General features: G+C 38.0%; 1 protein-coding gene across 2 annotated transcripts in view; it reads right to left on the reverse strand.

Moving 5' to 3' along the window:
* Nucleotides 1–16,009, reverse strand: part of SPINK5 (serine peptidase inhibitor Kazal type 5) — a 76,805-nt gene that overhangs the window by 20,279 nt on the left and 40,517 nt on the right. For both annotated transcript variants that reach the window (XM_086701005.1, XM_086701013.1), the window contains 9 exons: nucleotides 15,812–15,939; nucleotides 13,155–13,203; nucleotides 11,026–11,153; nucleotides 9,091–9,178; nucleotides 6,311–6,438; nucleotides 5,598–5,664; nucleotides 4,359–4,486; nucleotides 2,690–2,792; nucleotides 1,166–1,293 (listed from right to left, as the gene is read on the reverse strand). In XM_086701005.1, coding sequence (XP_086557131.1) covers nucleotides 1,166–1,293; nucleotides 2,690–2,792; nucleotides 4,359–4,486; nucleotides 5,598–5,664; nucleotides 6,311–6,438; nucleotides 9,091–9,178; nucleotides 11,026–11,153; nucleotides 13,155–13,203; nucleotides 15,812–15,939 — 947 coding nt within the window. The remainder of the gene's footprint in view (nucleotides 1–1,165; nucleotides 1,294–2,689; nucleotides 2,793–4,358; nucleotides 4,487–5,597; nucleotides 5,665–6,310; nucleotides 6,439–9,090; nucleotides 9,179–11,025; nucleotides 11,154–13,154; nucleotides 13,204–15,811; nucleotides 15,940–16,009) is intronic.

Consider the following 16,009-nt stretch of genomic DNA (forward strand, 5'->3'; position numbering starts at 1 on the left):
GTCCAGAACATGAAGCTGAAATTATCTGATGCTAAAACCCTAGCACTGCTCTACTCTACTGCCCTGCTTCTACTGACAAATTTTCATAATGTGAATAAATATTAGGCTAGTATTCAGAGGAACTGGATTCTGATTTCGGCTCTGAAGTTCACTTCCCCATGAGACCCTGAGGTTAAAAAAATTTCAGGGGCGCCTGGGTGGCTCAGTCGGTTAAGCGTCTGACTCTCAGTTTCGGCTCAGGTGATGATCTCATGGTTTCGTGAGTTCAAGCCCCGCATTAGGCTCTGTGCTGATGGTGCAGAGCCTGCTTGGGAGTCTCTCTCTCTCTCTCTCTCTCTCTCTCCCTCTTTCTCTCCCAGCCCCGCTCTGTCTGTCCCCTACTCACACTGTCTGTCTCTCTCAAAATAAAAAAGTTAAAAAAAGAAAAATTTCAGTTTTTCTCATCTGTAAAATGCAACATTTGAACTAATCAGATTTTCTCACACGGTCTACACTATCACAAGACTGTAATTTCTTTTCAAGGAGAAAGGTGAAAAAGATGTATGTGTGGAGAAGCATTAAATACTTATTAAATTCATATCAATTAAGTGTCATAATTAATATCATTATGATATATGCATCACATTTTAAAACTATGAGTACGTATCAAGGTCACCCAAAAAACTATCTCCGTGTACAAGGGTGGTTATGCTCCTTGATCCAGTAACACAAATCAAGAGTGGCTGAGTTGGATCAGAAAGCACTCCAATTCAGTACACTCACCATGGGAAAACACACAGAAGAAACACTCTGGATTATGCAATAAATGTGTTCCACACACACGGCAAGAAACAACCCTCTTAAACTATGCTGGTCAACTATTCCAAATGACCTTCGTGAACTCTCCACAGGACTTAGGCATTATATGTTCTAAAGAGAAATGCTCTATCATGATGGCAATTGCAGGTCACAGAATTATGAGAGAAAACAGACTAGGAATCAGACAATGATTAGCTGCCATTGCTAATGCTCATTGTTTCTCATGGGATATAAGGGAAAGAGATAATACTTGGGAATTAACAAAAATAATTTTTCAGGAGGGAGCTATAAGTAAATGAGAAATAGCTAGTCATTCAGGAGGAACTGGGGACTATCTTTGAGACTGTCAGCTGAAAGAAGTACTTACAGTATCTCCTTGCACATGGTACATTTATTGTTGTATGCCTTGCCATCAGCGTCACGTACAGGATCACGCTCCCGAGTACAGGTGAGTTTTCCGTTTTGCATCTTTCCCCGAAACTCTGCACATTGGTCCTGAAAAAGGAGAGGAGAGTAGGTCTCTTGGATTACTTGGTTTGTTGCATTGTTAAGTTCATTAAACAATTTGAGTTTCTGTTATTACAATGTCCAGCACTGCTATCTACAGAGAAAGAGGGACTGGAATCACCCATATTCTCAGAGGTCAGTTGTCATAGTTAATGATGTTGCTTCTAAGGTTCTACACAAGGAAATTATAAAGCTGGCTGGGATTTAATAGCACAGATGAAGGGTCGGCAAACTATAGCCTATAAGACTAATCTATCCAGCTGTTCTTATATATGGGGGTTTTACAAATCAAAACTTGAAACACACCCTCAACTCATTCATTTAGATATATTTATGGCTGCTTTCCCACAATAAAGTCAGAATGGAATAGGAGAAACAGAGTCCATATGACTCACAATGCCTAAAATATTTGCTATCTGGCCTTTTACAGAAGAAAAAAAAAAAAGCTGACCTCTGGTGTAGACAGAAGGGAGAAAGAATTGCTGGAAGAAAGTACAAAGTTATACAAAATGCTAAGGAAGACAGGCTCAAGACAACTGTAGAGAAGACAAACAGGGGACTTTTGAGTGTTCATTCTTGAGAGTGAGGATGTAGCCTCCTTAAGGAGAAAAGATAGAAAAACAGAGTAGCCAGAATTTATCAAAGACATATGTCAGGCCTGTGTCAGATCTGGAAGCAAAGAGAGGATCTTGATATCCTGAGGTCGTAAGAAGTGAAATCAAGCAGCTGTAATCTTATGCAGTAGTGTTCACAGGCCCAAGGACTGGGTTTATAGGCAACACTGTCATTCTGACTCTTAAAAATGTCTCAGAAAATGTGCTAAAAACTTGCCTAAATTATTTTATTTTGTCCCTGTAAGAGTACTGCTAGATAAGGGAAGCTAGAGTTCAGCGACATGAAGTAATTTATTCAATGCTGCATAATGGGTTGCAGGGTCTGAAAACCATGCTCTTTCACCATATTATGCTGCCTTGGATCAACAGAAAAAATGGCCTGAAAAAGTGACCCTATCGAAGGAAAGAGAATAATAGAAGAAAATAAAGAGCATGTGATGCTGCTGAGGACTATCTCCATGTTGATACCACCTAACAGTCTTATGATCAATTAATGGCCTGAGAGCTACACTATATAAAAAGGGGTCAGGAGACTGGGATGAGGTCATCATGTTCATTATTTCCAGGGTTAAAGAAATCAAAACGAGCCATAGAGAGACTAAAATTTGCTGAGATATTACCCTGAAGTTTCAAGGGGAAACTCCCCTGTCCTTCAGAGAATGCTTTCAAACTCAGCCTGACATTCATTCCCCTTTATGCCAGGCTCTGCCATGGTGCTCTTGTCAGATACTTGCGTCCACCCTGGTCGTGGAAATTAGAGGTCCTCTCACCTGCGCCTTCCCTCCTCCGCCACCACCACCATGGGAACTGTGTCCCGCAGCGTTTCTCTGATCTTCCTCTTCTTTTCTCTTTCTTTCTTCATCTTCTTTCTGGCTGGAAATTAGAAAGGGGGAAGTACGGAATAACAGATTACAGAGAGCGGAGCCCATTTCTGTGAGTTGCTCATCATGTGACCCAAATAGATTTGTACAGAATCCACCAGCATTTACTGAACATCCACTATGTTGCAGGCCCTCCTTTGAAAATAGAAAGACGAATTACATGGAGTCCTTCTGCCTAGAAGAGCTCTCACTACTGTAGAGGAAAACCAACATGTACACAAACACAAGCAAGGCCACGTGAGCGGTTTACTACCACTTCCTAAATGCTCACTGTGACTCTCCAGCTGGATTCTTCTCAAACACCTCATATTCAAGAGGTCCAACAAGAACTACCTCCTCCACCAAATGTGTCCTTGCTCCTGGATTCTCTACTTTTCATGAAGAAGAAAACACTAGAGCCATCTCTGTCCCCTTCCCTGCAGCCCCCATGGCTGTTGACACTGTGACACTGTTTTCACATCTCCCATGTTGATCCATTCACCTTCCCTCTTATTCCTCTGGCTCTGATGAGATCTAGTGGCTCCTGGATTCCTGAAAACCCCTACCATCACCAGTAGCATTCTGAATCTTAGTCTTTTCCTTCTCTTCCCCCCCTTTTTATTGGTGACGTATGAATCTTCCAAAGGAACCATATTTATGCCACTTACTCTCTTACCCGAAAAAAGACATAGCAGCTTCCCACTATGTATAGCATTGACTTCAAAATCCTTGATCTGGCATTCAAAGCCAGCAAAGTGGCTAAGTTCTAACTAAACTACATGACTTGCTCTTTGTTGTTCAGATTACTGTTTTCTTAATTTCAGAGCTTTACCCATGCTGTTGCCCTCTGCCCCTCTCATTCCTTCCTGTACAGTTCATATCTTATCCAAATTATAAAGACCAGTTCTATTCCCCCATAAAACTTCCTATTAACTCTCTCTTCCCTGAAGTACCAGAATACACTGTACACATCATTTTTCATTTAGCAGTTCCTCCCTCATATTTTACTAACTTGTACCCATGTCTAATCTTTAGTCAACTATATGATTTCTGAGAAGATTATTTAATCCATCTATGAACAATCATTATTCACATTGTACACTGTAGATAGTAAATGGCTATTAAATGAGTTAAATATTTTATGTGTACTTCTGAGCTTTGTATAAAGAATTTATTTTCATTCTGTGAAAAATGTGATATTTTAAAAAATGTAGGTAGAAGAGTTAGACTGATAGCAAAATATGTGTATTATATTCCCAGTGGTAATTATAATCTAGAGAAGGGATCCATTTGACAGCAAAGGACCTAAAATTTTACCAAGAAAGATGTTATGATCTATTAATAGGTAGGCTCTACCCCAGAACTAAGAGAGAATATAACAACCTAGATATATTGTCTATTTCTAGAATTGTAAATCTTGGCCTTTATAGAGGAAGATTTGCCTAAAAATGCTCTAGAGATAATAATTTGCTCCTTTTATATGTAAAGAAAGGACAAACACAATGTATATTATTATCCTGGCTCTTTGCCTTCCACCATATCTGCCAGCTCACAGCAGGGGCTTCATTTGTGTACTCACAAGACAGCTTTACACATGGCACACTTGTTGCCGTGGGTCTTGCCATCTGGGCCACGCACGGGATCGTTTTCTCGTGTGCAGAAAAGATTTCCATTTTGCAAAAGGCTCCGAAATTCACTGCATGTATCCTAAAGGAGGAGAAAGGGCAAGAGTAGGGGTATTTTCTGATAAATTACTTTGTTGGGTTCCTACTAAGTGCTTCCTAGAAACAACAAAAAATGACCTATAGATATATTTTTTCCTGGCGATTGAATTTTTCAGTCAATTCCTACTAAACACACATGATTTATTTATTTATTTATTTATTTATTTATTTATTAATTAAATATATGAAGTTTATTGTCAAATTGGTTTCCATACAACACCCAGTGCTCATCCCAAAAGATGCCCTCCTCAATACCCATCACCCACCCTCCCCTAAACACACACGATTTAAAAAGAGGTTTCTCTTCCTTTTTCCTTGAGGTGTAACCCCCAAATCCAGACTGAATCTGCAATCACACATAAGACTCGTTTTTGATGGGGGCAAGGAAATGACCACAAATTTGAAAAAATATACTTGGAATCAGTCTTTTTGAAGCCAAGAAAATGTTATCCTAGATTATCCTAGTGTACCCAATGTATTATTTTTATTTTCCCCCAAATGCTGTCACCAGAAATAAAGGTAAAGCAAGGAAAACAACTGATTTCACCAAATGTCGTCATCAAAAACTACATGGTGGGTTAGGAGTAATGCTAGATTTGGTGTCCAGAGGTCTAGGTTTCAATTCTTTTGTTTCCATTTTTTAACTGTGAGTACTTTGAAATTTGAAGATGTGGATTCAGATACCAATAGTCCCACTGCCTTTGTAAGCAAGTTCTTCCTTCTCTCTGGATTTTAAACCTTCATTTCAAACTCGGGAATGAAGTAAATCATATGTTTGTCAACTATGGCCTGTAAGCAAAATCTGGCCCACCACCTCCTTAAATAAATAAAGTTTTATTCGAACATAGCCATGCCCATTTGTCTGCATATCATCTACGGCTCCTTTACAGCTACAACAGCAGAGTTGTGACAGAGACTGGATGGCCACAACCTAAAATATCTACTATTTGATCCTTAAAGAAAATTGTATCAATTCCTAGACTCGATGAACCTTGAGTTCTCTGACACAGGCTCTCAGTAATTGCATGTTATTTTTACAGAAAAACTGCAAAATCTCATCTTTTAGTGTGGTATTAAACTTCCAGGACAACTACCTTTTCAGCTTCTCTCTTAGCTTTTGCTTTGGATTCAGCTTCTTCTTTTTCTTTTGCTTCTTGCTGGCTGCAGGAGGGGGAGGGAGAAGAATCATTCCTAGTACCCAGTACATGTTATCCTAAATGGGAACTCTCTCTAGATAGAAATATCCCATTACCTCCATACCTCTACCAACTTAGCTTGGGAGTAGGAGAGTAAACGCACACCTGTCCATATTGTTTTCTGTGTTTAATGTTGCTTAAAGAATAAGACACACATGTCATAGCAAACCAGTAAGCAAATTTACCACTACATTTTTCTGGAAAATAAAGATACGGTTCTTCTCCCCAGAAAGCAATGAGGATGCTTGAAAATATTTGCTAGATGTTAGCAAATGTTCCATTTGTTAGCACCTAACAATCACATCTTTGGATTATTCATGGTAGTATGTAAGCAGAGAACAGATTTCTCAGTCCTTGTATGCCATTAACTCTGGGGGACTTTGCCCTTAGCACATAGTACTCCCTGGAACAATTCAAGTACAGTTTAGAACACTGAGAACACCTCAAAGAAATGTGCTAAGGATATGGCTTTTTAATTGTAAATCCTTGAAAATAATGCAAAGATAGCTTCCATATCTACCTCCTAGAGAAAACCTTCAAAATCACCTCCCTTGCCTGTCCCAGGCCTATCGTCTCTCACACTCAGCAGCAGTGGCTGTGGTTCTACTCACAAAAAGGCCTCACACATGGAGCATGTATTGCCATGCATTTTTCCATCTGGGCCCTCAATGGGGTCGTTCTCTCTGGTGCAGGGAAGTCGTCCATTTCTCACATAGTTACGGTATTCACTGCACAGCTCCTGCCAAATGAGGGTGGATTTAAGAATCAGGTAACTAAATATTGGAAAACTTCCTCTACATTACCCCTATAAAACCTATGATACAACGCCCCCAAACATAGCAGATACATCAAAACGGTGATATAGAAGGTCAACATTAGCCAAGATGCTTTTTAGGGACTTTTTAAGGTCACGTATTATCTGGAGTATAAGATTACTATTACTTAGTTCATTAGAAAACCTTCAATTCAACTCAAATATTATTCTGGGCTAGATACTGTGAGATACATAAAGAAGAATTGAGCAGGGGTGCCTCAGTGGCTCAGTCAGATGAGACTCTTGATTTCTGCTCAGGTCATGATCCCACGGTCATGGGATCAAGCCCCACATCATGCTCCATGTTGAGCATGGAACCCGCTTAAGATTCTCTTTCTCTCTCTCTCTGCCCCTCTTCTCCACTTGCACTCTCTCTCTCTAAAAAAATACAAATGAAAGAAAGAAAGAAAGAAAGAAAGAAAGAAAGAAAGAAAGAAAGAGAAAAAGAAGTAAAGAAAGAAAGAATTATCTATTGTTCTTTTTGTAAAAAATTTGTGGTTGGCAGAACAACAGCTCCCATCCCTCCTATTTGTCCAAGTCCTAACACCCAGAGCCTGTGATCATATTACCTTACAGGGCAAAGGGAACTTTGCAGGTGTAATTAAGTTAAGAACCTTGAGATGGGGAGATTCTCCTGGATTATCCTGGTATGTCCAATGTAACTGTAAGGGTCAGTCCTTAACAATAGGAAGAGTGAGACAGAAGAGATGGAGAGGGAAATACAACTGTAGAACAACAGTCAGAGATGTGATGTTGTTGGCTTTGAAGATAATGGAAGGGACATGGACTGCTTCTAGAAGTAAGAAAAGGCAAAGAGACAAATTCTCCCCTAGAGATTCCAGAAAGGAACAGAGACCTACCAGCCCTTTGATTTAGTTCACTGAGACCCAGGTCAGACTTCTAATGTAAAGAACCAAAGACAGGAAGTTTGTTTTGCTTTAGGCCACCAGGTTTGTGATAATCTGTTAGAGCAATCATAAAAAGCAAATACAGAGTGTTTAGAGTCTTTGAAGAAAATGCATAGAACCATCTATAACTTGGAATAAAAAGAATGAGATAATTGAGAAATAAAGGAAAATTTCTGGCATAATACATGATAGAGCTATTAAGTATATTGTATAAATGGGGAAAATCTTTGGAGAGCAGCTAATACTTATTCCAAGGCATGGAAAGTGGCCAGAATTTTGACAGATAGAAGACAAGGACAATCATATCTGAGTATGAGGAAAACCATATAGAAAGTAAAGTTCATTGTGTGTATAATATTGAAGACTTAAGACATGTGCTGTTATATATGGGTAAGTTCCTTGGGACTTCATAAAAATAATATACATAAATATAGTTTATTATTTTATAAGTGAAGAAACTAAGATGCAAAAATGTTAACTGTCTGCCTTCTTGGTAGGGAGACAGCCAGTATTTGAGCCCTGACAGTCTCAGCCCAGGTCTTTAACCACAATGTGACTGAGTCCATGAGATGGGATACCTTGAATTAATGCTTGGGATGTCCGAGAAACAACAAGGTGGCCAGTAGGGCTGGCACAAGGGCAGCAATGTGTAGAAAATAGGAAATGAGGCCTGAGAGGTGGCGGAGGTCAGATCATGGGTGGGATTATAAGCCACTAAGAGGGCCTTGGTTCTTACTCTGAGTAAGTTAGAAGCCATGGGTGGCACAGATTGCCTTATGTTTTGCAAAACTGCTTTGGTTTTGGAGTTAAGGGTAGATTGTAGGAAATAAGGATGAGAGCAGAGAGAACACTAAGGAGTGAGGTCTTCCAAATTAGAAAAGGACACAGGAGAGGAACAATGAAGATCTGAGACACATCCTGTAAAAATGATACAAATGGTGATAAGGTGCAAAATCTAAGGCGCATCATGGGCATTCAAGCCAGAACGTGTGGTCCAATGGCTAGCTCTCAAATTTTCAACTATATATATTTCCTAACTTCTTATCTGAGCCTCTGAGTCCTCGTCTATAAAATACAGATAACAATCACATACTTTGAATGGTTACTACAAAGATCAGACATAAAACTGTTATATCACATGATATATGCCAGCAACTAAATAATTAATAGTCATCACCATCATCATCATCATTACGTGAGAATGTAAACCCAAGGCTCAAAAATGCTGTTAAGTAATTTTCCCAAAATCTCACAGATAATTAATTGGGATTAAAATTTAGGTTTTATTTGTTTTGTTTTGTTTTTTGTTTTATTTGTTTTGAACTAAACGTGCTTATATAAAAAGATATGGAGAAAACTTTGAAATCTGCCTCTATTGATTTGCATTCATACAAGATAGCAATCTGTATATGCTTCTTTTTTGGGATACTACAATTCACATGGTAAGTGGAGAAAATGGTGACTGACTTCTTCTCAAATGCACAAGCAACTAAATCATACTTGGAGTGAATAAACTGAATAGGAAGAAGAGATCTCCTTATACACGAGAATCCAATACATGTCCTCAGTCCGAGAAGTTACTAAGGACATGGGATAAGGAGGTGGGAGCAGGAGGCTTGCCTGGAGAGAATGGAACAGTTATGTGGCTCTGATGGCCTGAAACAACTACCTGGACTGCTTCTCTCTTCACTTTCTCAGCTCCTACTTTCTCCTTTCCTTCCTTGCTATTATTTTTCTTCTCTTCTTCCTCAAGTTTGCTGCAATCAAAAATAAAGAAGATACAAGCTAAGTACAGTTTTCGATTCTCTTTGGTAACGTATTTTAAAAAGGAATGAGGATCTTCGAGACAAGGTCAGATTCACTCTTCGGTACAAATTTATCCAGTCTAAGAGGTGCTATTACTTTGTAGACAATAATAATAAAAAATAAATAATTCAGTAGTTTACAATTCTCCTTAAAAAAATAAAACTAGCATTTTTTTTTTTTTTTTATCAGTATGTGACCCTCATGTAGTCTTTTTCTATCAGTCAGTGACTTTAGTGATCTGACTTTAGGCAAGCCACATTGCCTTGATTTTTCTAAACTGTGCAACTTTTCCCGTGTAAATAACAAACATATCAATGATCAAAGCAGAGGTGATACCAAGTCAGATGATGGGCCCTAGTCAAAGTAAACCACGTTTCACTATAAAATTAAAACTTTAGATATTATTTTAAGGGCATTAATATTCAAGTTGAATTCACGTTTTAAAGTATAATAATGATCCAAGCCCAAGAAAATTCAACAACTAACATTTTGAGGTTGATCAAGAGCCTAAGCTTCTGGCATTCTTGCCATGTTCTACTGATACACAGCTTATCAAAGCTTGAAAATCTATAGCATGGATGACATTATATCTGGTCATCTCCACAGAATGAACAAATGGAGCAAGTAAGAGAAGACCCTTGATTTCCTGAATCTGAGCCCATCGCCTGCCCTACTGGCCTAGTGTGTCAACCTTTCCTTTAAGGAGCTATGTGCATATACCTGAGATTGGGCGAGGACATGCAAAAAGTTACAAGACAGAAATCAACTTTGCACCTCTTTCAACAGATACTATTTAAACATTTTCCTCAGGGCTCCTGGGTGGCTCAGTCGGTTGAGCTTCCGACTTTGGCTCAGGTCATGATCTCACGGTCTGTGAGTTGGAGCCCCACGTCGGGCTCTATGCTGACAGCTCCGAGCCTGGAGCCTGCTTCGGATTCTGTGTCTCCCTCTCTCTCTGACTCTCCCCCGTTCATGCTCTGTCTCTCTCTGTCTCAAAAATAAATAAACATTAAAAAAAATAATAAAAAAAATTAAACATTTTCCTCAACATTTACTTTAGAGTGAGACTCTGTAGAGGACTAAGAATCTAAGGAGGAGGAGAACCAGAGGAGGTAATAATCAATTTCTCCTATATTGTTCCACACAATGGAGCTCAGGTCCAACTCACCAAAACAGCAGCAAAAAAAGTCCCTGGACCTGGCTTCACAACTTCTTGTGAAGTTTCAATAAACACCTATTACATGGCCCTGCCTATTAGGGGTTTTACTCTCTACACTAAACCACTTATCAAAGTATTTATCTCACCTGGGCATGGTAATGTTCCTAAAAGGATAAATGTAATTCTCTCTATTCCATTTCTCATTCAGGTTATTCTAACAGTTCTTGCACACCGGCCTCATAGATCTCTGTTCAACTGGTTCTTCCTTAGCCAATATTTGAATATATTCACAGAATCATAAAATGTCAGAGGTGGGAGAGAGACCAATGATATCACTGCATCCAGATCATCAAACTTCTGCTCCCTCTTTGTTATGAATGATGATTATCAAGTGTTACAAACATACCAGCACTAAATTAAAACTTTCCCATGACTTACCTAGAGGATAGAAAGAGAACTGAATAGAGAATCACATTGTCAATGTGTGATTCAATATTACTTCCTGCCTTGTCCATGTGCTTTTCAGCTTACCTAGCACACAACCCATGGCATATATTCTACACATTTCTAAAGAAACTGAGACTCAGATGTGATGGATAATAAAGAGATACAGTAGAACAGATGAGCACAGGTACTCACAATAGACTTGCACACATGGAGCACTTGTTTCCATGCATTTTGCCATCTGGGCCACGGACAGGGTCATTCTCCTTGGTGCATATAAGCGTCCCATTCCTCACCTGGTTCTGAAATTCACTGCAGAGCTCCTGGAAAATATTTTCTGAGAATGATTTCTTACCCTGACTATTCCTTTGCCTATTCTGAGGAATAAGTGATGCAGAGTAAGAAGAAAAAGGAAGAGTGATTATGTGAAGCAGTAAATCAGTAAGTATTTACAAAACTTCCATCACGAACTCAGCATTGTCCTGGCACCAGAGCAGGTCTGGAAATATTTAACATCATCATTCCCCTGAGACTGCTTACAATCTAGGTGCAGAAGAAGGCTGACAAAATTGGTAGAGAACAATATAAAATGTATGTTTGTGTTGTGTTACATATCAAAGTCTATTAACTGAATGATCAAAGGTGAGGGAGGTTCAATGGACCTAGAAGAAGAGGCTTCTTGGAGGAACTGAGAATACTGGTCAGCCTTCACAAAAAAGAAGGAAATCCTGCCATTTACAACTACTTGGATGAAACTAGAGGGAACTCTGCTAAGTGAAATAAGTGAGGTAGACAAAAAATACTGTATGATCTCACTCATATGTGTAATCTAAAAAAGCTGAACTCATAGAAACAGAAAGTAGAACGGTACTTTCCGGGGGCTGGGTGGGGTGGGGGAAATAGGGAGATGTTGGTTAAAAGTTATAAACTTCCATTTAAAGATGAATTAAGTTCTGGAGATCTAATGTAGAGTGTGGTAATTACAGTTAACGATACAATAGTATGCAATACAGTATACTTGAAAGTTGCTAAGAGACTAGATCCTAAATGTTCTCACCATAAAAAAAGAAATGTATTTGTGTACTTTTGTGAGGTGATGGAAGTGTTAGGTAATGGTATGGGAGTATTATTTTATAATATATAAGCGTGCCAAATCAACACGATAGACACCTTAAACTTATACAACGTGATATGTCAATTAAATCTTAAGAAAGCTGGAAAAAATTAAAATAAGAATATAGTCTCCAAAAATTATTGGTAAACCTCAATTTGTCTTTAGAAGGCCGAGAAAGAAAAGAAAATGATGCCCAAACTAAGAAATAAAGACATATTTCAAAAAAAGATATGGAGGAGAGAACAAGTATGATCCCTTGGAGAAACTGACACCTTTGTGGGAGTCACTTGATAAAGCAGAGGGATGCAGATTTCATACAGGAGAGGTACAAGAGAAGCAGAGAGAAGGAAAAATGGTTTAGGACCATTTGGAAAATCTAAGATGACTTAGCAGCTGATCAGATATTATGGATAAAACAAGTGTTCAGTTTAAAATAAAAAGATGGCTCCAACTAACAGAAAGAAAGTTAATGAGCAAGTGAGTCAGTTTAAAGGTCAACTTTTAAACTGTGTCAACTTTCTCCAAATAAATAGTAGGCTTACACCTTGCAGCTGTTAGGAAATAAAACACATAAAGGTAAATCCTGTTTATGGCCATTGTATGAGAGTATTTCAATATCATATATGGACAGATTTTATTGTGCTGCTTATAAAATTATAAAATTAATTAAGAATTAATTAATTAAGAATAATTAGAATAATTAGAAAGTCAAAGGATTTAATAATTATTAACTAGGATGAGAATATTAGTACTTTCTCCATGTTTAGAGGGTGAGAAAGATAAAATATGATAATATATGTGTACTTTGTTTTATAAATTGGACTAATGAAAGCAATAGGGACATTGAACTGTGTATTTGAAATAATAGAGGTTGGAATGATGTAAACTGAAATTAGTAAATTGTAAAAATTGATATTAATAATCTGTGCCTGACAACAGAAATCTAAGAAAAGCCAAATATGGAGAATATACTTTACCAAGTAAGTTAACCCTCTACTTTTTATAAAATGAAACTCAAAATTTGAATTATCATGCAATATAATTGATACTCTGGAAACTTCCAATCAAGACCTTTTTTTCAGGGTTTTTGTTGTTGTTCATTTCAGGCACGACAATTGAAAAGGAAAACATTTCTGCTAATGAGATATCTAGAATGCTTTAAGGAGAAAAAAATGTCAAGGCATAGCATTAGCAGTCCTGAGAAAATTACCTTTGTAGCTTCTCTTTTAGTCTTTGTTCTTGTTCTTTCTTCTTGCTGACTGTAAGGAGCAGGGGAAGAAAAAGAGAGAAAAAGAAGAAATAGGTCTTAACAGAGTAGATTCTTAACGTGTACAGGTTGATCATCCGTTGCTTTAACAGGTCTCAAACACCCCCAAAGATCCACTCATAGCAGTTTGTCATTTTAGTGGATAATAAACTGAAATGATTCACTTTACCTCAAGATAATAGTCTGTAAGAAAAAGTCCCTTCATGAGTAAAACCCATTTAGCTCCTCAGCAAAGGCTGCAATAATATTTCCTGTTTACGGATTCTTTTGCATCTGCGATAACTCCTTCTACTTTGGTAATATTTGGTTTCTGTGGGGCAGTCAAGCATGGTTAAGGGGACAGACTCTGGAGTCAAACTGCAGAAGGATCACAAGAAATGTCTGACCCTCTCTGTGCCTTCCTCATCTTTAAATGGGGAAGGGGAAGGGAGGGATAAGAGAAGTAGCAATGAAATTAGTTTTATAGGATTGTTGTGAGTGTTAAATGAGTTAATACATGTAAAACAAGTAGAATAAGTATTCGGTACATGATAAAGTGATTGTCAAAAGCAATCGGTGTCATCATCACTGTAATTATTATTACAAGTCAATCCTCCCAAAACAGGCATATGATGGAAATAAAGTGGGGGTGATGGATCTTAACCATTCTGGATAACTAACAGGGCTGCAAACTGAGTTCAGCATAATTGAATCTACAGCACAATTTAATCCTGGTGTACAGACGGAAAAAAAATGAAACAATATGTAAGAAGTTTTAATTTTAAAATGCAAAAATGTTTTAGATAATATGTAAAAATTAGGTTATGTTTCAATCAACATAAGGGTTGCTCCCATTGGTCAAATTAAACTTCCTTAAAAGGTGAAAAGACAGTTTGCATTTGGTATGAATGTGTGCAAGATGAGACCATGGAGGGAAGAAGGATTCTCAAAAAAGGCAACAGCCTTTGCTAACATACCCATAAAATATGAGGTAATAAATAAAACTTTATTTCTTTTTGATAAGGAATTAAAAAAATTTTTTTTAATGTTCTTGTTTATTTTTGAGACAGAGAGAGACAGAGCATGAGCAGGGGAGGGGCAGAGAGAGAGGGAGACACAGAATCTGAAGCAGGCTCCAGGCTCTGAGCCATCAGCAGGGCTCAAACCCACACACCTGAGATTATGACCTGAGATCATGACCTGAGCTGAAGTCGGACGCCCAACCGACTGAGCCACCCAGGTGCCCCTTGATAAGGAATTTTTATAGGGATGGGAGAAAAGTACTAAAATAGTTCCAAAATTATGAGATTTCTCATACTTTTTTATATGGAAACTGACCTAAACTTTGCCATGAGTCTAAGTTGACTAAAATATTTAAGAAGCATTTTCTTTCCATCCTGGGAAATCATCAGAGGAAGCAGCAGAGCTGACCACTAGGTGGCAGAATTCCTTCCTCATCACTGAAAGACTGATGTACCGACAGAAAAACAGACTGAAACAAGCCTAAATTCAGGCAAATATAATTACTAGAAGTTGATAATGGCATTGCTAAATGATTATCTTCTATCTATACCATAGGGTGAGAAACATCATTTTCTTCATTTTTTTTTTCCTGCACTAATGTTTCTAACTTTCCCAACTCCTCTGGGCCTTTATTTTGTCATCTATAAGTTGTGATAATGTAAGAAAGATCTATTTCATGTTTGTCTTGAAGATCAAATGAGATTAGGCAGCAAAGATTTTTGCAAATATTTGTCGATGATATGCATTAAATAAATGTTGGTTATAATGATTATATGTTCATCATCTTGACTTCCATCTAAGAGGTTTTTAATGTTTCCGTGCCCAACCACTATGGGACAAATATTGTTCTCTACCGGGAAAGACTGAATGAATCCTTTCAGAGATTCTGAGTTTATAGCAAATCAATTGGAGTGTTTCTTGGGACAAAGATCAAAGCCTTAAGGAATATCATAGACTCTTTTTTTGTGAAAATACATCATGCCATTTATTCTACAGTTACCCTTTAGTCCCCTGTAAACAAGGATCCAACTTCCACTGTTCCTAAAACAGGCTTCACCTATTTCAAATATTACAAAGTTCATCTTTGTGTTACACTCAAATCTGTGTCCCTATAGCTCTCATCCATTTTAACTCTACTTGTTAAGATCACACAGAATGAGTAAGAAGAAAGGTAGTAAACTAAAACACTCTCCTAAAACCTGCCATGCACCATAATGATATTTTATATGTAATCTCATCCATTTCCTATTTTAGCTGATAATCCTTCAAGTAACTAAAAAGCAATTAGTGTGGTTACCACAGAGTATTCTCTTCTCTGAATCAAAGATCTTGAGTTCTCTCTAAAATCTCTTTATATCACAATCATCATCATCATCTGAAAGCTCTCCACTTGCTTTTAGGTTTTGTATTTTAATGTGTGTGTGTGTGTGTGTGTGTGTGTGTGTGTGTGTGTGTTTAGTTCATTTAAATGTGACACCCCAAAATGACTGCTGTACTGAAGAGAAAAATGCATTATTCACAACTGATTATTCACAAATGTTTGAAAACTTCGCTCGGTTCCTTCTTCCCCACCATCAGCAGTCCTGAACTTTACTCACAAGAAGGCCTCACACATGGAACAGGTGTTGCCATGCACTTTCCCATCTGGGCCCTTGATGGGGTCGTTCTCTCTGGTGCAGAGAAGCTGTCCATTCTTCCTTAATTTGCGGTATTCGCTGCACAATTCCTGTGAAATTGAGGAAGGAAGTTCGAGGTCTTGAACATAGGTTGGATCAGACTGGCAAAACAGCTGCATT

Source organism: Puma concolor, chromosome A1, assembly GCF_028749965.1.
Source record: "Puma concolor isolate L17-30 chromosome A1, mPumCon1.1.hap2, whole genome shotgun sequence".
Lineage (NCBI taxonomy): Eukaryota > Metazoa > Chordata > Mammalia > Carnivora > Felidae > Puma > Puma concolor.